The 23,103-nt window shown below is 43.1% G+C and overlaps 1 protein-coding gene across 1 annotated transcript in view; it reads right to left on the bottom strand.

Annotated features, from left to right (window-relative positions):
• LOC115331717 (kinase D-interacting substrate of 220 kDa B) overlaps positions 1–23,007 on the bottom strand; it is a 34,933-nt gene extending 11,926 nt beyond the window's left edge. Inside the window, exons 1-16 of the mRNA XM_029993944.4 lie at positions 22,744–23,007; positions 22,405–22,525; positions 22,197–22,295; positions 21,700–21,798; positions 19,073–19,270; positions 18,566–18,664; positions 18,379–18,477; positions 18,037–18,234; positions 17,850–17,948; positions 17,674–17,772; positions 16,246–16,423; positions 15,601–15,765; positions 12,468–12,650; positions 4,798–4,954; positions 4,046–4,194; positions 1,106–1,455 (exon numbers count right to left, since the gene is read on the bottom strand). Of these exons, the coding sequence (XP_029849804.2) occupies positions 1,106–1,455; positions 4,046–4,194; positions 4,798–4,954; positions 12,468–12,650; positions 15,601–15,765; positions 16,246–16,423; positions 17,674–17,772; positions 17,850–17,948; positions 18,037–18,234; positions 18,379–18,477; positions 18,566–18,664; positions 19,073–19,270; positions 21,700–21,798; positions 22,197–22,295; positions 22,405–22,512 (2,280 nt within the window). The 5' untranslated portion in view covers positions 22,513–22,525; positions 22,744–23,007. The remainder of the gene's footprint in view (positions 1–1,105; positions 1,456–4,045; positions 4,195–4,797; positions 4,955–12,467; positions 12,651–15,600; positions 15,766–16,245; positions 16,424–17,673; positions 17,773–17,849; positions 17,949–18,036; positions 18,235–18,378; positions 18,478–18,565; positions 18,665–19,072; positions 19,271–21,699; positions 21,799–22,196; positions 22,296–22,404; positions 22,526–22,743) is intronic.
• Between the last annotated feature and the right edge of the window lie 96 nt (positions 23,008–23,103).

Raw genomic sequence — 23,103 nt, 5'->3', positions numbered from 1 at the left:
TGCCGTAATCTATGAGCGACGGCGGAAACCAGACTGGTTGTGTGCCTGCCGCCGTCGCTTATAGATGACGGTAGCTGTCCAGGTAGGTTTGTGTCGACATACCTGACACGATCCTGGGAAACCTAGCCCTTAACAGCTCTGCTGTAAAAGTTATGGCTGGCCCCGCTATTCATACACAGATATGTGGCTCTGACACTCAAGATCTTCAGAAGCCTATGCGATCTCTGACATGCCATGAACCAAGTAAGATGCTAAATGTTTCCAGATGTTATCGAGACCGCCCCAACACTAATCCTACATATCTACAACATAGTGTGCCAAATATTTCTCAACCATGTTTTTGGAAAGTGCTATCTGCCTGTTTTTTCTATTTTTGGAATTAGGTGAACTCCAACTAGTCAGAACTGCCTGTTGGACTACACAAACACGCAGTTCTGACGTCACGCAGCTGCGGTGATGCTGCTGTTGGCACGTCACATGCGTAAATGCTACACGTCACGCTAATCTAGCTTCTGCGCACAAGCAATACCCACACCTGGTGTGGGCTAACGTCGACTTGTTTGTAAACAGTGTGCTGGTTTATATAAGGCACAGCATATGTACCATATTTTCCGGTGTATAGGATGCACCTTTTTTCCGAAATTTTCGGCAATGCATCTTATACACAGGTGCGTCTTATATAGTAATTTTTACTTAGAAACTTGCAAAAAGGGGGGGGGGGTGCGTTTTATATGCGTCTCATACATTAGACACTTTTTTTTTACTAATTTTGGCGGTGCGTCTTATACACAGGTGCATCTTATATACTAATTTTTACTTCGAAACTTGCAATAAGTGAGGGGAGCGTTCTATACACAGGTGCGTCTTATACACCGGAAAATACACAGAAATTATGGTACTAATACATGCATAGCAGAAAATTATGCCAACTTATTACTCAGAAATAGGTTGAGCTTTTAACCACCAAACCTCGCGCATATTCTTTTTCCCTCCGAGTAGACGAGAGAACCAATAACTGATCCGAGATTGTGAAATCTTTATAAAAAGAGGCACGAAAAACTCTACATAAAATGTATGACGAGACCGAGGAAAGACAGGGACGCACCATGGCGCTTATGAGCTCGATTTCTCCCTTGAGCGCCTCCATGTAACCCCCGGTATTGGTGGCATCCACGTGGGCCAGGTAGCTGTGAATCCGGCGATGGTGTGAACGGCACAGCGCGAGCATCATGCGCACCCAGGTGTAGAGGTTGGTGAGAAACACCACAGCCACCACGCTGGCCAGCGCAATCAGCACGGGCTGCAGGGGGCTCTCTTGCCGGTTCCCCTCCTCCGAAAACACGCGCGACTGCACCGCCAGAGCCACCGCCGCCATCAGGCATGCCAGAGTCAGTAGAAAAATTATGAAGTTGGGCAGGCAGCAGAGGCGCCGCCAGGTCCAACTGGTAGAGGAAACTGTGCAAAAAGATTACAGTGCCTTTTCAGAAGGAGCTCTACAGCACACTGCTCAAATTGCGACCTGTGACCTCGCAAATTTTAGGCCTCACCGTTGAACTGAAAAGCTCTACTGGCAGCAACACTGAAAAAGTGGCCACAAATGTTGCAATTTGGTGTGGGCCTGGAACACAACTTCAACTGCTACGTTTACTGCATCCTCAAATGTGGTCCCTCGATTTCTGCCAGACATCACGCTTCTGTCATGCTGTTTCCTGCCGCGATCCTGGCAGTGGCATGGCAGCAGATATATAGGGTGTCTGAAATGCCGAGGCTCAATCTAAAATGGGCCATAAAAATCGGCGCCTGCAAGTAGCAATCTGAACCTTTCACCAAAGGTTTATTTCACAGGTGGGTTTTACCTTGTAAAGTTACAAGGCGTAGCTCCCCTTCTGTAAGAAATAGGGCTAAAAAACTTGCCAGGATCAACAGCGGACAGCAATGCAGATGATTGAGTCCAGTTGCGGGGCGGGGCGCGGCTGCTGCACGTATTGATAGATGGTGTCGGGAGAAGCGCCGGAAGATGTAGCCGACCAGCGAAAGAAAGCAGACGACAAGCAGACGACATCCTTCGGCAGCAAGAGCGCCGTCTTTATGCAACCGCGTTTTATTTTATTTTGTTACTTCAAGTTTTGCTATCATTGTCCGCACTTATCTTTACACCAAAGGTACATTACAAAAAGATTATGTACACCTATGTAGTAAGTTTAGGTACTTCAATAAACTGCCGAAGCTCTTCTCTAAGGTAAAACAAGTCCTACGTTAATAAAAACGCAAGAATATGTTGCAATCAGTACAAACAATAGTTACTGAGAGAGTATATTTGAATTAGCTATTGAATGAGCTGGTACATTTACTCTAACACATATTTTAAGGTAAAACAAATTGTACCTCAATGAAAGCTCAAATATATGTTGTAGTCAAGAGAAACAAGTTACTAAGAGAGAATACCACCGAAATGTTTCTGGTTAAATTTCTGAATTAGCTCTTGAATTAGTCAACTTATTTTGTCAAATAGTTTCACTTTAATGAAAGCAAGAAACTAAATTTGTTTTGAAAAATATCACTCAATTTCCATTTTTCTACAAGAATTAAGTGCTTAAAAGGCCACTAAAAAGAAAAAAAAGTTTTTTTTAAACAGTCTGGGTGGGACATGCGTGTCAAAAAACTAATTTTACACGAAAAAAAAAAAAATTTTTTTTTGAGCAATATTGACGGCGCGAGATAGTGTCTGAATTATGCATGCAAAGTCCATGACGTCACGGAATGGTCATACACACTTTCCACCTCAACGAGATGGTCATACACTCTCTCCACCTCTACATAATGGCCACAGCTTCTCTCCTTCACGTGCTTGAAATGCTGAGAGAGAAAACAAGTGGAAAGGAATCGACTACCAATTAAATTGCGTCTCGTGCCGTCATTATCGCTCTAAAAGTTTTTGTTTTTTTTCGAAAATTTTATTGTGACACAAATGTCCCAACCAGACTGTTTAAAAAAAAAAAAAATTTTTTTTTCTTTTCAGGGGGAATACTGGTCTTAAAATAAATATAAGGGCACAAACGAGCTGGTGTATATTAAACATGATTCAAAAACCCCGAGACTGCAGGTAACAACACACACACTCAAAAGTCTTGGAGCTTTCTTCCTTATTCTTTTGGACAAGTTCAATGAAGCAGCACAGGCTTGTTTACACTTTTGTGCTGATTTCAAATATCTGCTATTTTTTTAATTATTAGGTTAATTTCCAGGATAATTAAAATTAACCAGACTTTGTTTCCAGAAACAATAGTGAAAAATCATTTTTTTTAAAGAATGTTTTAACACATGGTCAGGTACTACAAATTGTGAAAAATAAAATGTTGGAAGTACTTTTTAGATTGAACCATTATTAGTGACATTACAACACATTGAAGTTCAGTGCTCAATGTGTGCTACCAAGCAATAAAACAATAGTTCAGTTAAAACTTTTCCTACAGCTATATTGAAAAACCTGCTTCCAACATTGCATGCTTTGCACATTTAGCTACATGTTGCTAAAAAAAGATACATTTCTGTCTGTCTTAGGTGATAAGATATCCACCCTGAAAATTTGCAAGGAGCCCAAAATTTGTGTTTTGAGAAAGTGTTGTCAGCCTCAGTGCAATTGCAGCCCACATAGGTATTATAAAGTGGTATTATGGCTCAAATATTAAGCTTCAAATTAAGAAAATTGGCAGATCAAAAGAAAAACAGCTGTAGATTTTAGCATCACTATTTAAAAAGAAAAACGGTTTTTAGGTATTTTTTGGTTCCAAAAACCCATGTCTCCTCTTAAAGATACTACTATGCTTTAGAAAATTTAACATATTTTATAACAAACACCTCCCCTTTTGGATAAGAGAAAGTAGAAAGTACTCAAATCATGTGTTCAAGGTTATGCAAATTAAAAACTTCCCGTACAAAATGCATTGGGTGCTTGCAGCTTACATCATGCAATCTTTTGTATACCCTAGCTTCAATATTCAGACAACATGAAACAAGTTATATTGACCGTAAATTATGTGCATACCTGGTTTAGGCTGGAAGACTCGATAAAACCTTGTAGTGAAAAACCCAAACTCGTCTTCGATGGCAGAGAATAAGGAAATGATGATGTATGCAATAGAGGCATCGCCAACGCCAGAGCTGCTCACTTTATTCTGTTCTGTGAAGATAAACCTGCAACCATCCAAACCTAAATTAAAAACACAATTCACTCAATATTTTTTAAGACAAAAGGCCCTTCAGATCTAAACCTATAACGCCAGTTTGTTACCCAAATAAGGGCCACAAAAGCAAGCATTAACATCCGTTCAATCCTGTGCCATCTGACCAAGCCCGGGCTTACTAGGGGCACACAAGTAGTCTCAAGCCAAATCTCACCTTTATCACAAAAAACTTCATCTAGTTTTTATAAACTTCAAATACAGAAACCGGCAAGGCAACCTTGAAAGCACAGTTGACGATATAACCGTCCCTCTCGCAAAGACAAAAGGCTGGTTTACAGATTTGCGTTTGAGTGTGATTGACTGCATTGCAAAAGCTTGAGACTGACACCTAGTATTGGTGTCACTCTTCTAGAACTACTATGTCTCACTATTATATAACTACTATGTGTTATATAACTATGATGTGTCCCTATTGTATAACAACTATAACTAGGTCATAACTGCAGACATTTTCCTAGTCGAGACAAAGAATGAAAGGGAGCAATCCAATATACGATCAAGAGCTTATGAGAACCAAACAAATTTTAAGAGCAGAATGCCATTAGTAGATTACCTGACAGGACTGGAGCCAAAATCTTTGTTGGTGGCTGGTGGATGGCAAAACATCACCTGCAGCACAGTCTTACAAGAGCTCAGCATGTTCTCCATTTGTATGCAGAACTTGTACGCCCAGTTCCAGTCGTGGTGAGTGCTGCCATATCTAACAATGTCTGCCAATATCAAAAGACACAACTTAATGCACTAGTATGGGACTCGTTACATCTACAAGGCCCAATACCATTCACTGAAGTTAACCATTTCTGGAGTGTACCAGCAAACACTGTGGCACTAAATCCTGCTAAGATATCAACTAAAAGTTGAACTGAAATTAGACCAATCAAACGCAAAGCCCTCAAAACAGAAAAAAAGCTTCACCACTCCTCGAAAATCCGGCCTTCAGTGAAATCACTTAGCTCCTGTTAAAAAACATAAATACACAGCATGTATCTGGAGAAACATGTACCATTCAATGTAGTTGAATCTCTGTTGGCAGTAAAACAGTGAGAATTTCTAAATCGCCTCTAGGCACTGCAGTGACATCAAAACAATTCACATTTTTGATCAGCTAATGTGGCAGCAAGAGCACAGAGTAGAGAAACTAGGTACAATCGCTCAGAGGTTAGTGTCTTTCTTAGGTGGAGAGAAAAGATTAAGACAATTCAAATCAGGGGGATTCTCATATCAAAAGCCATACTTTTTCTGAAACAGAAAACAAAATTGGAAATTATTTTAATTAAAATTAAAATTTTAATCAAAAGCCATACATTTGCATTCTGAATAAAGTGGAGCAATAGCACTGTACCTTTATGATACCCATACAAAGTATTTCACCAGCAACTGAATACAATTTTTAACAAAAGGAAATTTGAAATTAACAAATCATTTGCTTCAAGATAATGTTATTGACCCCCATAGACATCAGGCTACGAGTGTAAAGTGATAATTAGCAACTGTATTATCTAATGGCGAATACCACTGAGCGTTTGATCCGAACCGCCTACGGATCCCCAGTGGAACATGACCACTGCTCCGGGATTGGAGGATGCCTTCCCGTCATTCAACTGCCTGGGAATCCCCTTTCCGCGGCCGCCGCGGTCGTTTCAAAGACATTTTTGCAATCGCGGCACTAACACGTGTTCGACGCACGAGCGGCAGGAATGGCTCAGGAGCTTCTAGCAAAGATTGCCGGAATGCCCGTAGCGCCAGCAGAACCTTCTCTTCTCCTTCCTGAAAAACTAACCGGCTGTTGAGCCAAGGGGTAAGCAAGCAGCCATTACGAATTCTTCTGAGGCGAGATGCCCCGCGAGAAAGGAAGTCATGTGTGTGCACCGAGGGCTGGCCCGGCTGGCTTCCGGTTGAATCTGCCGAAATCGTCGAAGCGACTTTTCTCGGATCCAGATTGAGATCTGGAGCGGGAGCTAATCCAAAACGACCAGTGGAACACGTCCGTCTCGATCCCGATCGCCCAGTCCTCCAGAAAAGTCGATCCCGGCGCGCTCCAAAACGACCAGTGGAATTCGCCATAACTAAGTCATGAAATATTTACTTTAGCTAGCACACTCCAATAAAAGATGGGTTGCCTGCCATCAAAATATAGCTGTTGTTAGAATTCAGACAACAAAATTCTGCTTTGCACTACTCTCTGAAAATTTAAGTTGTGGGGAGACAAGTTACCGAAACCAAATGCAGAAAGAGTGTGGAAGTCCCACATAAAAGCAACATCAGCCAGAGCAGTGAATGCGGATAGCGAGTCATCGTGAGTTAGGGTCGTGGTTGTGTAAAAGGTGCACTGTTTACTGCTGTCGCCTCGGGCTAGCAGCGTTTGGCACACTTTTTCCCTTAGTTTCGGTATGGCGGACTGAATTCTAACAACGGCTGTGGCATAAACGGGATGCGGAAGTGAAATTTTAGGGCTCCTTTTATTGCTTAGGTATATACCACAATGCATCAACACCCGAGACATATCAGTCTTTCGTTTGTAAACGCAAAAAAACTCATTTTAAAACTAATAAAACGATTTCCCACTTGCACCTGGTAATTGGGGGGCCAAAGCTTTGTTGGGGGTTTGCGACCTGTTGCTCCTCCCGCAGTGGCGCCACCCTTGGCACTACACCGTGCGCCTATAGATACCCAAGTATGTGAACGCAATGACGCAATCGTGCTGCTTCGCACGGCACGTGATTGTTTTGGTACCGCCAAGTTGTTTCTGTGATTATTCATCACGTTTGCATGAAGGATGCCGTGCTATTGCGTGGGAGAGGGCTGCAGTAACAGCATGCTGAACTGCAGGACGCCGACCCACGGGTTTCCGAACTATGAGAAATTCCGAAGCGGGTAGATCCGTCTCGTGCGTCCGTCGTCTCTCGGGCTCCAATGAAAACCGATCGCCTGTACAGTGACCATCTTCGCGATGAGGACTGACTACAGGGATGGAAGTGGGCAAAGCATCTTTGGAGCAATCTTGGGAGCGGAAAAAACTGCAGTTTGGAGCAGGCTGGGAGCAGGAAAAACGAGGTCTTGGAGCACGTTGGGAGCAGCATAAAAGTTTTAAGAATGCTAAAATAGCAGCCAAATGTCACCTAGTTTTCAAAACTCAAGGAAATATGGCATGCAGATAACTTCATGTGAACGGTAGTTTCAATTAACATTTTATTTAAAAGAATTTTAAACAAATTGCGTGAAAATTACACAAAATACATTAAGCAAAACTGCACGACAGTGTGACACATGATGGAACCGACTTGCAACGAGGTAAATATAAACAAAAAGGCAGAAATAGCTTTCAGCTCGTACCTTGCTCCATCATACGTCTCACTCCTCGCTCGCCTTTCTTATGTTCCCAAGTTTTGTGCACAGGGCCTCAGGGCGGGCAAACGCGGGCCGCGGGGGCTTGCAATACACCTTTCCATAAAAGCGTATTAGGGCGCGTTCATTGCTGTGTTTGTTTTATGCATGCGCAGTTTCTGGCTGGCCGCAATTGCGAGCGAGCGCTGGCTGGACTGATTTTGCACGTGTGGACACTGCGTGTGGACTGTGATTTTTGTAAACAGTGGAAGTACAGCCAAGAAGGAGGTGCGGCAACTTAAATACATTGGAGTTTATCGCAATATGGCAGCGTTGTTTCCTCCACTATTCAGATGAAGTGACTCCAGGACTCTAGAAAAGCACACAGCAATGGCGGCTGTACTTCGTTTCAGCTTATGTCGAGACGCAGCCAATGCTACAAGCACCAGAATGTGGCCTTGAACAGGGCTCGCAGTGCACGAGCGCACATTCTTGGCGGGGATGCTGAACAACCGGAGCTTGTGCTTGTAGCACAGATGAAGCAGAGCAACAGCGAATGGCTTCAAAGAGGTCTGGGGCCCTAAACGCTTCAAACACAAAGTTGGGGCCGAAGTTGACAGAGTGCACCGATCGAACGGTCACGACGATGACTTTGCATTTTTGTTGCCAACGTCCAATCAGCGCGTTCTGCGCACTTTCTGCTCCAGCTTTGTGTTTGACGAGTTTAGGGCCCCTGGTAGCAGAAGCATCGCAATTAGGGATGCTGTAACAACTGTTATAAGCTGAAACGAAGTCTAACCATGGCAGCGACCACTGTGGCAGAGACTTTTGGATACAGAGCTTGGGATTCGGATTCGGATCCACTGGCGCTCCCTTTGGGCCGGAAGTTCCGATGTCAATGTCGCCAACAGAAACTGCAAAACGGCTAATTTCGACAAGGATCGTTTATAATTTCAGTTTGGGGGCACCTTGGGGCAATTTCGTTCTTACTTATACTTTTGTACCAGTGTGGCGCATCAAAAGTCAATAGGCACACAATGGCGCAATTGGTGCAGCAGTTCCATCCCTGGGACTATGAAAGGCGACCCACTGTCCTCAGGAACCTGGGTCTTCCTGCCAAGAATATCTGGTTGCTACCAGGGGTTGGGCCGACTATTTTTTTTTCTAAGAAAAGAAAAGCAGAAGAGCTCAGCGAACCACACAAAAAGCGAAGCAAACTGGTAAGTAAGCACGCTGTTAATAAAACACCTAATAGCGCATACTTCCAAGTTGGCTAATCAGTATTAAATGGGAGGCATTTCTTGGCGACCCCGACCCCCTTCAGATTTTGTCGGATGGACGGTCAGTCTGTCGGATGGTTCGTACGGCTCTAGCTCGAATCGCCTATCCGTCACCATGTGCGAGAGCGACTAATCGTCCTCGCTGACATCTTCAGAGTCCCCTTGGTAGTCGAAATCCTCGTCGCTCTCGAGTTCACAAATCATAGCGGAACGCACCGCGGACTACAGGGGCCGAAATGAACACGTCACGACAACTGTCATGCAGCTGTGCAGTCCTCCGCCACTCCGAAACGTGAGATTGTAACACGCAAAAGCCACCGCGTGGCGGCGCTCATAATCACGCCAGCCTTTGGCTGTGCTGAGGAGCCTAACGTCACAATTGCGATGGAGTCCCCATGATGCATTGCACGCCTCGATGGTCGATTCCGAAGCGCTCGCTAGAATCGGACGTTTGAAACGAAAAATATCCATCTGCTCAAAATATGAATGTGCGATTGTCATTTACGGATATCATAGGTCATATTTCACCGATATCGGAAAGGTTTGCGTATACAGTAGAACCTCGATTTAACGAAACCCGATTTTACCAATTTCCCGATTTAACGAACAAATTCGGATTCCTTGCGCAGCCTATGCGCAAGGTCTCCCTTCCTCGATTTTATGAAGTTCCCGATTTCACGAAGTAATTAGCGGGTCCCGGTCACTTCGTTAAATCGAGGTTCAACTGTATTTTGATTTTAGTTTCTGTACCCCTTTAATGATGGGCAACAAATGGCTAATGGGAATCTGCCAGCTAAGGTGAATATTTCGAAAACAAATTAATAGATTTTAGGTAATTAATTCACTACTTTTCACTTTACAAACTCTAGCAGACCGTTAGCTAGAGTTTGTAAAGTGATAAGTAGCAAATAATGTTATCTGCTGTGGCGGACGTCTGCTGCAGACGTCCCCCACAGTAGATAACATTATCCCCCAAAAATATGTTTTTTTTGTTAAATTTATTTTGTGCTTTTGTTTTGTTTCTTATTTATTTTGTGTTTTTGTTTTGTTTCTTTTATGTCCCTGTTTGAGTATACTCAGTCCTTAGTGAAACACCTCGCATACCAGGGTGCCAAAAAAACTAATGGGACGTTTAAGCTTCACCTTTAAGAGTGGAATGCGACAGCGTTATTGGGCCTCATTTGCAAAGCCTTCTAATATAAACCCGCACTCGTTCAAAAGCCGTGCAAGGTAGCATCACGTGACGTCATACGTGGCTATGACGTCATAACCCTATTGACCCGCTAAATTTAGTGGAAAAGTTTCAGCTAAATTTGGTGAGAAAATTTTTCACTAAATGCACCGGAAACTTTTCCCGACAAATTTAGCGGGTTGATAGGGTCACGACGTCACACGTGGCTGTCTGTGTTGCATTACGGAATATTTTTGGTCGCACCGACGCTGCCAGGTTTTCTGCAACACGACCTTCTAAATGCTATCATAATAAAATAAAGGTGACTAAGATTGGGATTTCAATCAATGATTTTCATTCACGTTTGAATCTTAACCATACTTTTCATTTCACCCACGATTCCCAACAAATTTCCTAACATATAACCTGCCTTTTGCACCCTTTATTTCAGAGCACAGATGGCAATGAATGAAATGATATCTCTAATCTTATGCAACGATATAAATTGATATATGTTTTATATTTACAGTGCAGTTGAAAATTTTTCTTAGCACGGACTTGAGCTTCTCTACCACGGTAGTGTAACAGAAAACTTTGCAAATGTGACATGACACAAATATCGATCTACTGTAAAATTCCGAGAGATGCCCCACCCCTGAAAGATAGCCCACCCCTATGTTTGGCTTGATTTGCTATATTTCTTAAACACCGAACGATAGCCCACTCCTAGTAATAGTAGTGCTGGGATTGACGTTGGGATTTTAGGCCAGATTCGATCCAAGTATGAAGGTGTGTATAAATTAGTGTGAACAATTTTGATCACTTCTCTTTGCACGATTCTTTGCCTGCATTACAGTGCTGAGGGTAAACAATGTTGGTTAGGAAAACAAGTATTGTGATTGATGCTCAGTGTTTCTATAAAAGGTAGACTGAAAGGGTTTGTCCTAAAATTTCGCAATATTTTGAAAATATTATTGCTTTTAGCTCAGTTGATCATATACAGGGCACGGCCGTAAGGACTAACACATTTGGCACTCGTTGCAAAATTCAAATTCAAAACATACATACCTGAAATTGGGTACACAAACATGGTTTTGCAAAAAGTTTTATGACTTTTTTTTTTTTCAGAGCTAAAGTCAGATAGTAAAATTTTAAAAATAGAACAAAACTGATGATCGCACATTTCTATGCCCTATACAAGATGTCTGTCCTCTTCACACTGGTTTGTGAGCTTGCTCGCAGATGGTCATTTTTCATATATTTCGTTAAAAGTGCTAATTATCGTGATTATCTTGCTCATGCCAGCCTCTGCCATTAGTTTTTAGCGTTTCTGCGTTCAGCAAGCCATCCGGGAGAGAGCTCATAAACCAGTGTGCAGACGACAAACAGGCTGGCATTGGACATGGGAAATGCACCGACTCTGATTTTGCTTTATTTTTAATACTTCACCACCTCAGAATTGAGCTCTAAAAAAAAAAATACTTGATGTAAAACTTTATGCGAAACTATGTTCGCTTGCCCAATTTTAGGTATGTACGTTTGGAATTGCAATTTTGCAAGGTGTGTTAAATATGATGGTCCTTACGGCCGCACCCTGTGTATTGCAAAATGTTATTCGTAAACTATATTTTATGATATATATGGCGAGGAGATACCCATTCCATGATTTTATGCTCTGCAATCAATTCCTTAGTAGAAGAGGACAAGTATGATTCAGCTTTTAATACTGCGAAGCTGTACCAATCACAACTATTTTAGGTGACCTACCAGATATTGTGACAACCTTTCGATTCAAATAAAATATATGTGACTGAGGTAAACAAATGGATGTTGAGTCATATAAGCATGACGTTTTGTATGTAAATCTAAATTTTCTTTTACTATTGCCTCAAAATTAAATAACGCAATTTCTTATTTTTGGTACCTGAAAATAAAAGTGGATTGTACGAAGGATAAAAAAACTATATATTTACTCGTTTCAAGGTAGAAATAGTGCCTACTGCCAAAACAATGTGGAAATTATATTCTCAATTTAGCGGTTCAAACCGGTTTGAACCGTTGTTTTTGCTCCCCGGAGCTGAACTGGAACTGAACCGAAAATCGTGAACCTGAACCGAACCGACAAAAATTTCGGTTCGACACCCCGGAAGGGACAAGTTACCTAAAATTAGCCTTTTTTCAACTTTCCTTGATAATACACTGAAAGTTTAGCCCACTCCATATTTTCACCCGATTTGCTCTTGTTATTAAGTGGGCTACCTCTCGGGATGTCACGGTATACAAATCTAATTAAATCAGATAAATCAGATTTCCTTCGTGATTGTTTTCTACACCACTCACTAGCAAGCACCACTCAATGAATGAGCTACGAGTGCTGGTGATGAGAACTCGTTACCAGAGAAGGTGGCGAGTAGCACTTTCCCCCCAATGAACAAAACCCGGGCTTACAGAGAACGCAGTAGGTGAGCACGAAAGCGCCACATCCCAGGCTGAGCCCCAGCAGCCATTGCCCCGTGGCCAAAAGCACTCCATAGCCGAGCATGCACGAACAGAACGACACCAAGCAAAACAGCACCCAGGTGAAGGAGAACGTTGGCTCCATCCATTGGACTGCAAAGCTCCGCATGTCCTCTGTGGGAAAAACAGGCAGCAATACTCTATACTCAGTTTCACCTTCGGATAGAGCGCAGTGGGTGCTATGAGCCAACAAAACCAACCCAGTGCAGTGCGAGTTTCGCACGACCCGAGAGAGGGGAGCAGCAACACGCGGGGTGCATAGTCACAGGATACATTCGCAGCACTGGATTGGTTAGGACGACTTGCACTGTCCACTGCAGTTCATCGTAAAGTGCTACGGCGTATAGCTATATCTACTGTCACCTCTTACATCACAATGATGCCCCTCAAGCCTGTAAATTGTGTATTGTTTTATTACTGCACCCACACCAATGCTTTGTGCTCGGCTCATGTCGAAGTAGCAAAATTTGACAGCCCAACTTCAAAGAAGTCAGTGTAATTGTTTAAGTAACCAATTTTTTTAATGAATATTTTATTTATTTTTTTTTTTTTTTCCTTTATTCAATGTTTTATTTATTTATCAGTGTTGCGAGAATGGTCAAATTTATGAACAGTAGTTTTGAGTACTATGCTATTTGATATTCGCTTTGAGATGAACTACAATATTAATATCTTTCTAAGTGTTGATTGCAGCAGGTTAGCCCAATCAATACTTAAATTTAAAGAATAAAAACATGAAGGACGAGTATGAGACAACAACACTCTTTCATTTAGCAAAGACGTCTGATTACAGAAACAAAAATATGCGCTGTGCCTGAGATCACCTCGATGAAGGGGTGTTAAAGAGAAGGCGAAAAGGTGGGAGGGAAACCGGGAATGGTGGAGGGTGTGAACGAGAGGGTAAGGACAAAGAAGCGCACTCAACGGAGCCCCGTTGAGTGCGCTTCTTACAGAGCACTGTTGCAATGCGGGGAAGCAACGCCCGTGGAGCTTGCTTCCACTGGTGTGGTTTCTCTGCGGTGCACCGGTTCTTAGTAAGAAGCACACTCAATGGGGATAACCCGCCGCGATCAATGCTTCGAAAGTACAAATATTGTAGCCGCGTGCTCAGGAGAAAAGCTCATTTCCAAAGCCGGATGGTGCATGTGCACGCCTGGTGTATTTAAAAAGAAACGGAAACTTCGTGAATGTTGATATCTACATTGCAGTAAAGTTTTACAAATTTAACTGGCATGCACGAGTATATGCATAGATGCCCTGACAACCTGTGTTAATCATACGTGATTGAAGGAAAAAATATTTGCACATAGCAAGGATATTTAAAAATCCTCATGATTCGGTATAGCTGGGAATCTCTATGGTTTAATTTCATGTCAAATGCGTTGTTTACTTGCCATCCTAATGTAGGCGTTGGACTTGAGGAGGCCACAGTCAATAAATATATAAATATATTAAAATAAACTTAGCTTATAAATGGAAAAGTGGAAGCTTGGCAACCACTTTCACAAGTTCAGCTGAGTTCTTGTTTAAGCAGAGAAACTATTTGATATTCGACTCGAAAATATTCAGCCAAAACCACTATTCGCTTCAAATTTGCTTCAAACTCAAAATCCACTATTCACACATGACTATTATCTATATTCACTTCTTTATTTATTTATTATATTCATTGCCGGCAAGTTTTCATGCAAATAAAATTGTTTACTCTTCCACAGCAGCTTTACTAGGCAACTGAAAGGCTATAGTATCCAACTGCCACCGCACAGACCCAGGCCTGAGCCCCGCTGAAGGGGGGGGGGGGGGGGGGCCTTCTTATGTTGATTTTACATGGGCCTTTGTAAGCTTCACACAGGGTGTTTTTTTAGGCTTTACAGATTTGTTTAAAAAAAAGCTGTATAAGCTACACTAACACAGTCTTGGCAGGTGAGTTATACGACCTGAGGGACATAATATAAGGGGCTAATTGTCACGTTAAGTTGGATGATTAACTAAAATATGTTTTAACTTTTCAAGTAGTAAAAATAAACATATGGTTCGAAATACCAGTTTGCTAAGTGCCATCGAAAACTAACAAAATTAGTCAATTTTAGAAAGGCTTCGAGCATGTGGGAAAGACGGCGGGCCGCTCAAGTTACCGTATTGACTCGAGTAATAGCCGCACTATTTATGAACAAGGCCCTTGCATCTGCTTTCCCGCAGAGCACATATACAGCCAATCATTGCGTTGCGCATAAATAACATAGCGAATAACTAGATCGAGAACACGATTCTCCATACAAACGCAATCTTCGCAGATGGTATCTTTGCGCGAAGACGTTATCTCTGTCCTGTAAACCTGTAAACTGCTGGATTCATGCTACCAATCACAGTGATTGGCAAGCCGCATTCTCCGCGGAAAAGCGAACCCTCAGGTTTTTTTCATAAACAGTGCGGCTATTACTCTAGTAAATACGGTACCACTTGTGCAGTAGGCGCAAGGCTACCGGTGAGATAATGCGCCCGACCAGTTTTTTGTCTCTTTTAATTCGCGTTTTCTCACTGCTAGCCTTGTGCCTGTTGCACAAGTGGTAACTTTAGTGCACTACGGCACTCCCCACATGCTCCAAGTCTTTCTAAAAATTACCGATTTAGTTGTTTCTGGATGATGCTGATCAAGCTTCTAATTGGAACCATGATTATTTTCAAAATTTAGAAAGTTAATTAACAAATCTTTTGTTAATTATTCGACTTATTGTGACGATCAGCCGACTATATTTTGTCCCCCTAGCCGTATAACTCACCCGTACAGACCTCAGTAGTGTAGCATTCACAAATTTTTTTTAAAACAAATCTGTAAAGCCTGAAAAAGTCCACCCTGTATGTAACCTTAACGTCGTGCAAAGCTCCCTGCGTGTTGGTCGATCATGACACTTGTTCTTGACATTTGGTTTTGACGTTCGTCTACGATGCTCGTCCCATGACGACTTACTCATAGAAAACGACTCGTAAAACACATTCTGCATTAATAATGTGTGGAAGGGACGGCAGCCTGAAAATTATGGGGACGATGGAGCGTCGGGCTCACCTTCGAGCTTGCCAAGCAGAAAGGATTTGCCGCTGCCCCAGCGTGCATAGAGTCCCACGGAGATAGGCATCGAGAGGGAAGGTTCACTCAAAATGTCTGCTAGAGCACTGCTGTACAGGTCGTAGCCGAGCATGTTCTCGTTGTCTTCGTTGGTGTTAAGGCGACCTGAAGCAGTGACATATGGGCCGTGTTCCAAACGTTACCCAAAAAGATCCGAGTTACTTCGGCGGGTCGCGTCACGGGACAACACAGATAGAGCAATGCTGGACGCGGGTAGGTGTTCCAACGCCAAGGTACAAACCCTTCGCCCTGAAGTAAGATTGAGTCAATTAAGGAACATGAATACATAAAATTGAAAGAATAAAACACAGAGAACAAGCACAGGACAACCACTTTCTTTCACGTTCCTGTGCTTGCCCTGTGTTTTATTCTTTCAATTTTATGTATTCATGTTCAACCCGCTCGCCTTCACCAGTAAGGAACATGGCCCTCGTCGGTAGGGGTCAAAGGAACACAGTTGGGATGCCACCATGTGGCCATGACTAGGCCGGTATTTTCAAACCTTTACCGAGTCCTATCAAGTTCACTTAACCAATCAGGCCGGTCGGAGCAGAATGAAAAGCCAGCTTTGGAGCAGGGACTCACGTGCACCAAAGATCTGAGCCAGGATGCTCTTCTGGTGGCTTGTGTCAATGTTGTAAGGCGTCTCATTACTCCGGTTGGGCCGATACAAAAGTTGACTGTTCTTGGGGTTGCGAAGCAATATCTCCACTATGCCCTTGCTGCGAGCCCGCATGGCTATGTGCAACGCAGTGTCCCCCCTCTGACACAGCGGCAGAAAACAAAGCAAAGAATTAGTCAAACATGAGGCTTACCAAATAGTAGACACTTGCATCAAGCCACAAATGGAACAAGTAAAATGGCTAAGTGGGCTAGGTGGTACATGTTTAACTGGAAAAGCACCTAAAAATTTTGTGGACATGAGAAAGAGGGGACAGGACCAAGCGCGTGGTCCTGTCCCTTCTTTCTCGTGTCCACGTTTCTTTTTTAAGCACTTTTCCAGCTGAATTGAACAAGATTTTTCCACGAGTGAAAAATTAATGTTGAGGGGGATGGAAAATAACATGGAAAAGCACTGAAGTCTGATAATGGCTCACACTCGTTAAAGAAATTCCCCGTAAAGACTGATTCATAGCCACAAAGCAGAGTCGTAGACAGGAATTTTTTTCTGGGGGGCTGAGGTGACTATACTTCGTCTCACGTTAGTATGGACTATTGTTAGCCGCGCGTGCTAAAAGCGCGAGCTAGCCGCTTTGAATGAAGCCGCAGCGGCTGCACGAGCGCTCGTGCAGCAAGTTCTCTCGTCAAAGCAGTTAAGGTTGGCCACTCGCACTAGCACAGCCTTCGCGGTTAGTCCATGCTAGGGTGAGACGAAGTATAGGATGTCCATAACTTGAAGTGTGGAGAGCGGGGGGGTGACACACTCCTTTTGGCCAAGGAAGAGAGAGTGCCAGAGGGAATGGAGAGAAGGGCACTGGAAAAGGGTTTTTGTCAGGCAGATAACGATTTTGCAGGTTGGCTTTTAAATAAACAGAGTGTTTCATAAGTAAAGCCAATGAAATGAGAATGTCCAATAAAAAAACTGGATATTGTGACGCTTCATACACCAGAACGACTCGTGTACATGGCACAGAATGTACCTGCACAATAATTAATATCTGCAGCCTTTGAAACCGTTGTTAATGTTTGGGCCTTTTAACCAATAGGCTGAGTGTTCCGACGTATACAACTGCTTTCAGCACAGCTGCATTCCACATTTAGCTTCAAAACTTTGAAAGACAAGCTCTTTAGAAATCAACAATATATAAAAATTGTTTTTGCTTTTATGCCAAGAAACATGTTTTAGTTCTTTTAATGAAAACTAGGAAAAATGCAATTAAGAGTAATATATATAATATTATGAATAGGTGAAGCTCACACTGCTAAATTTTAATTCAATTTAAACTTAACAAAGATGCCAAAAAAAGTTTTCTGCAATTGATCTAAGAAAAGCACAAATAAAAAAAAAAGTACCTTGTCTGTTGCCGAGACTTTGGCCTTTTTGTCGATCAACATTTGGACGATATCCATGTTACGGTTTCGAGTGGCTTTCATAAGCGGCGTGTCTCCATCCTTAGGGAAGAGAAGAAAACTGAGTGACTCTGACTTTGCAAAGGGCACAAAAACAGCTAGAAAAGGAAAGAACTCACCTTTGTGGCTAGCTCCAAGTTTGGATTGGCATTCAGAATGGTGCGCACAATGTCGTTGTAGCCTTTCTCCACAGCCCAGTACAAAGCAGTTTTTCTGTCCTGTCACAGCGTGAAAAACGTCCATGCAACAGGCCGACACAAAATGACGGAGAGATGGAATTCTGCGTAATCGGCAGGAAACACCCACCATGCCCTGCACATCCACATCGGCATACTTTTTGAGAAGCACATCCACGATTGAGAAGTTCCCGCCTTTAGCGGCATGAATCAGGTTGGTATCTCCGCTGCGATCGTGCATATTGACATACGCCCCCGCGTTCAAAAGGGACACCGCAATGTCTGTGAATCCCTCTCTGCAGGCAATCGCCAGAGCCGCATATCCATCCTGTAAAACAAAAACAATTGGGCTCAACAAGGAAGACGAGTGAACCGCTCCGCTTGGGACAAGTTGGGAGGACAGAGGATACTACCAACATTACGAAAGTAACCAGGCACTCTGTTCACAGAGACCCGCGAACGAGGGGCTTACCGCGTCAACAGCATTGACGTTGGGTTTGTACTCGAGCAACATGCTCACAATGTCCGAGAAGTTCCCCTTAGTGGCAATAATCAAGGCTGTCCATGAATACTGAAAGAACAAAAGTTTTGAATCCATGAACATGCGAGAGAGAGAGAGCAATGTTCCATCAGTGAGATTCAGCGTCTTTAATACAGACCATTCCAGCAGTGTCCACATTGGCGCCGGCCTCTAGTAGCATCTCAACGATTCCTGTGAACCCCCTGCGGCACGCCCAGACAAGGGGGGTCGTGCCATACTGCAAAATATGAGTTCATTAAGAACCTCACTTTTTGTCAGTGAACAGCAGGTTGGTTGAGTACATGTCAGAAAAGCAACGCAACTAAAAACAAAGAATGAACGCCCCACGTTTTTCACCTCAAAATGTTTACCTTTGTGATGAGCACTCCTAATGTTTACGCTACCTGTCAACCTTGTTAGGCACTGTCGAGTTTGCATTTTCTTCTTCCCGGTGTACCGAACCCCTTCCAGCCAAAGGCTAATACTTGCATGATCGGAAGCATTTTATAGCTGAATTGATGGACATTAAATTGGCTGCAAGATGAGAAAGCTGTTTCACAACTTTCAAAAGTTATTGGTCAGCAAGCAGTCTGGTTCTCCGGTGTGTCAGCAAGCCCAGTAGCCCAGCCCAGGCAGGAGCACCCACCTTGTCTCCTGAGTTAACTTTGGCTCCGTAGCTGAGCAGATCGGCCACAATGTCGTGGTGGCCTCGTCCCGCGGCCCAAATGAGGCAGGACATGTGGTTGAGGTCATGCACATTGGGAAAAGCACCTTGCTCCAGCAGGAACTTGGCCGTTTCTGTGTGGCCCTTGTAGCAGGCCCACATGAGGGCTGTCCAGCCACCCTGATACGCAAGGAAACGGCAAACAGTCAAACTGGGCTCGTGTAGAAGAGTCAGCATAAGTGCCACAGCTGCTCATCGAGGTTACTAGTACAAACGTCCATGGGGCAAAGGAACTTCAGACTTGCCCACGCGAATATGTGGTTTTGCTACGCAGTGAAAAGGTGTTTTTAGGATGCCATTCTATTTGTACTTCGAGATATTCTCGAGACTCTATAAACACTGGCGGGAAGAGTGAAAAAAGTGCTTGCATAAATTTATGGTTAACCAGAGAAACACTCATTTCTCGGAGCTGCATTTATTGTAATAAAATTTTTGTGTTCATGCTGCTGCACTCGAGTTTGGAACGATTTCTCTATCCTGGTTTACGAACAAATATGAAATGTTTGTTTTCGAGTTTAGCAAGGCAGCCTTTCAACATTTTAGCATCATGAATGAACATCTAAGCACAAGACCATGAAGGAATTAAGGTGGCCCAACCTCTGGATTACAGTAGCAAACTGGCCCGTCGCTCATTATGTCTCAATTTTCCGTTCCAATTTCCAGGGATTCTGTTCTCAATTTTACACGAATGAAGCTATGCCGTAAAATTTCACGAAATAAAGCCGACAACTAAAATATACCTTCAATAAAAATTTCTGCACTTAAGTGCATATGTAGATTTTTTAATCTCATTATACAGTGGTTGAAACGTTTATGCCATGCCTCGGGTGTCACTGGTGCTCCAACTAGTGACACGCTACTGAGATAATGACAATCTGCCAATCACAAATATGTCACTCTTAAACGCATCATTGTGGGCAGGGCTTGTGACGCTTTTTTGGGGCTCAGTTTCGGAATCGGGATACAAAAAATGATCTATCAATATCTCAAAGCCTGTTTGTTTCCTTTTTAAAAATTATATAAATTGGTTTAGCCCATAATAAGGACTACCTTCAAAACTGCCATTGCAGCATGGTCCATAAAACCACTAATTAAAAAGTTCATTAACAAATCTTAGTTCATTAGCCAACTATTTATGGTGGTTATCCTGTCATCTAATGTTTTATCAATGAAAAACAATTACCCTGTGTTATACCACAGCAAAAGACTGTAGTCCTATAGGTGCTGATTATGGATAACAACAGTGTCCTCACTACAATGAAGCTTATCAAAAGGCTGCATCCTAGCCTTTGATAAGCTGGAAATACTCCTGGAAAATTGATAAGATAGTTTTGTGGTTATTTGTAAAAGTCCACAAGGTCCCAAATGGAATCACAACATTTTCCTGCATCGATAACAGACCTTGAAAATCTGCAGTTGGAATTCATCCAAACAAAGAAACTACCACTTTTTGTGGGGCTCTGACGTACAAATTCAACTACCATATTTGCTGGACTATAGTCCGCACCCGGTGTATAGTTCGCAGGGGCAAATTTGGGGTTCAAAATGAAAGCTTTTGCTTAGACAGTCCGCACCCGGTGCATAGTCCGCACCTGGTGCTTAGTCGACACAAAAATCTTCTCATGGATGGCACACTTAGAGAAATGTCTGCTTTCTTAGCTCACGAAGAAGCCTATAATATAAATAAATCATCATTAACACACTCTTTCATTCACAAAATCCGTCTCGTCTCATCATAATCAATGATATTGAAAAACAAAAATCCTCTATAGTCCGCACGCATAGATAGTCCGCACAGCCTAAACTTTTGACTTTCAAACATTATAGCCCACGGACTCTAGCCCGGGAAATACGGTAGTTGCTAAGTGCTTTCAAAGGTAAAAAATGGAGTCTAGCATATGTTAAGTGCCATGGAGAAATAGAAAACAGAAATTTTCCATGACACCTTTGCCCCAAACAATTTATCAAGTAATGGCTAATGAGGAGCAGTAATTATTTGCGCTGCTTTGCCTAAGTGAGTATTGAACAGAGGGAATAGCTATAAAAACGTTGAGCTTAGTGCACATGCATTCTGTTACATTAAATACTCAACAGTTTAACTGCACCAAATCCTCCGCATACTGTTTACAGATGAGTTCCCTATTTCTGCCACCTTCTTGTTCTTAAGATTCCCCCCCCCCCCCCCCCCCCCCTTATGCAATTCCCTACATGAGCCCGTAAAGGCTGGTTGAGATATCTGTGTTGACTATATTGCACTGTCTTCCACTACAACACACTGTGCAGGCCTCAGCTACTGTAGCAAACCAAAGTAGCATCTCATAGTAAGAGGTCGTAACGAACGCTAACAATGAAAGATATGTCATGCCGGGGGGGGGGGGAGGACCCTTTAGATTTATTTTAGCTACTTTCTGATAAAATTCGTAAGGCATTCTTCAGGCCATTTTTAGAACAAATTCTGGGAATATATATCGGAGTGTGTGCATATGGTTTTGCTCTCTTTTAATTCAACTGCACACCAAAAACTGTAGCCATGGCCCAAGGGATCTCACCATGTCACGATGCTCGATGTCGGCATTGTGCAAAACCAGCTCCGCAACAATGTCCGTATATCCCTCTTTGGAGGCATTCAGCAATGCCGACCAATTGTCCTGCAAAGGTTGCATTTCATCACAATCACTGGCAAGTTATATCGTATCAGGCATGGCACTGTCGAGCGAGTTGAATAAAACAATTACGTTGCAGGTCACACAATATCTTTGCTTGGGTTTGTGCAGATATGGTGCGGTTCTTGGCACCATACCTTTACTATTTACCCGGCATGGCATGACTTCTCGTTCAGGGTAGAGTGCCAGTAAGTACCAATTGAGACATTTGTTCTTTGCACCCTAGTGTTTTCCATACGCTCAGGTTTACTCTCAGGTTTTATCTGTGATGGAAGGTCACCGGTCTGCTGATGTCTTACGAAGTAAGGCCCGTAATATGACGTTGAACGCCGGGTTAACGCAACGTGCAACTCCTGCACACACAGGTAGCATCGCATACTCACGAGGTCTTCTAGATGAACGTCGGCCCCTTGTCGGATTAACTCTTCCACGATCGGAAGCTGCCCACACTGAGCTGCTACCATCAACAGCGTCTGTCCATTCTGCGACGAAAAAAAATAAATAAATAAACGCGTTTGCGTTTGTTTTTTACCGCGACTGTACGGCCGTTAATGTCACAGCGTAGTGTGCATGCCAAGTCGACTGCCTTACCTCGTCTCGCTCGTCAGGGCTTACGAGCTTCGCGTTGAGGGACCTTTCGAGAGATCGAACATCTCCCGCGTTGATGAGGGCAACTGAGGTCGCAAACGCAGAGCTCATTGCCTCCTGCCACCTGGAGCGTAGGCACACCCACAAACGCGCATTGTAGCATACACAAAACACGCAAAAGAAAAAAAAAAAAATTATGCTTTTTGACGCGAACAAGGTTCCACTCAAATGGCAACAACCGATACATTAAGAAACGATCGGGCTATCAAAGCAAATATGTTAAACGATCAATGCCGTACTCTCACATTCAATTTTACAGCAATTTTGTGGGGACGAACCTACCTTTCAGCGGTTGCGAGTGGAGTAAATCATTAGAAATCTTTGATCTGACGACATACGAAGATGTGCCAAAAAGTGCTTACGCAGAGATAGGTGTCCTTATTTATAAGTTAAAGACTATCGACGGGGTTCAATAGAGCTGCTCTGATAAGGCTGATTACGGAGTTCACAACGCAAAAGACCGCGGGCCGAAGAACGAATGAAACGAGTACGAGCAGCTGAGCCCGCTGAGCTGCTGAGCAGCTTTTCTTTTCCGGAGCGCAACGATCAAAGTTTGCAGACAAGACAGAATATTGTCCGAAGCGGGCATGTATGATCTAAAAGGTGCCAAACGTGAGGCGTAGGAAGACTACGATACAAGCC

Source organism: Ixodes scapularis, unplaced genomic scaffold, assembly GCF_016920785.2.
Source record: "Ixodes scapularis isolate PalLabHiFi unplaced genomic scaffold, ASM1692078v2 PGA_scaffold9__187_contigs__length_104089568, whole genome shotgun sequence".
Classification (NCBI taxonomy): domain Eukaryota; kingdom Metazoa; phylum Arthropoda; class Arachnida; order Ixodida; family Ixodidae; genus Ixodes; species Ixodes scapularis.
Note: the sequence above shows the minus strand (reverse complement) of the source record. Positions and strands in the feature narration are given on the sequence as shown.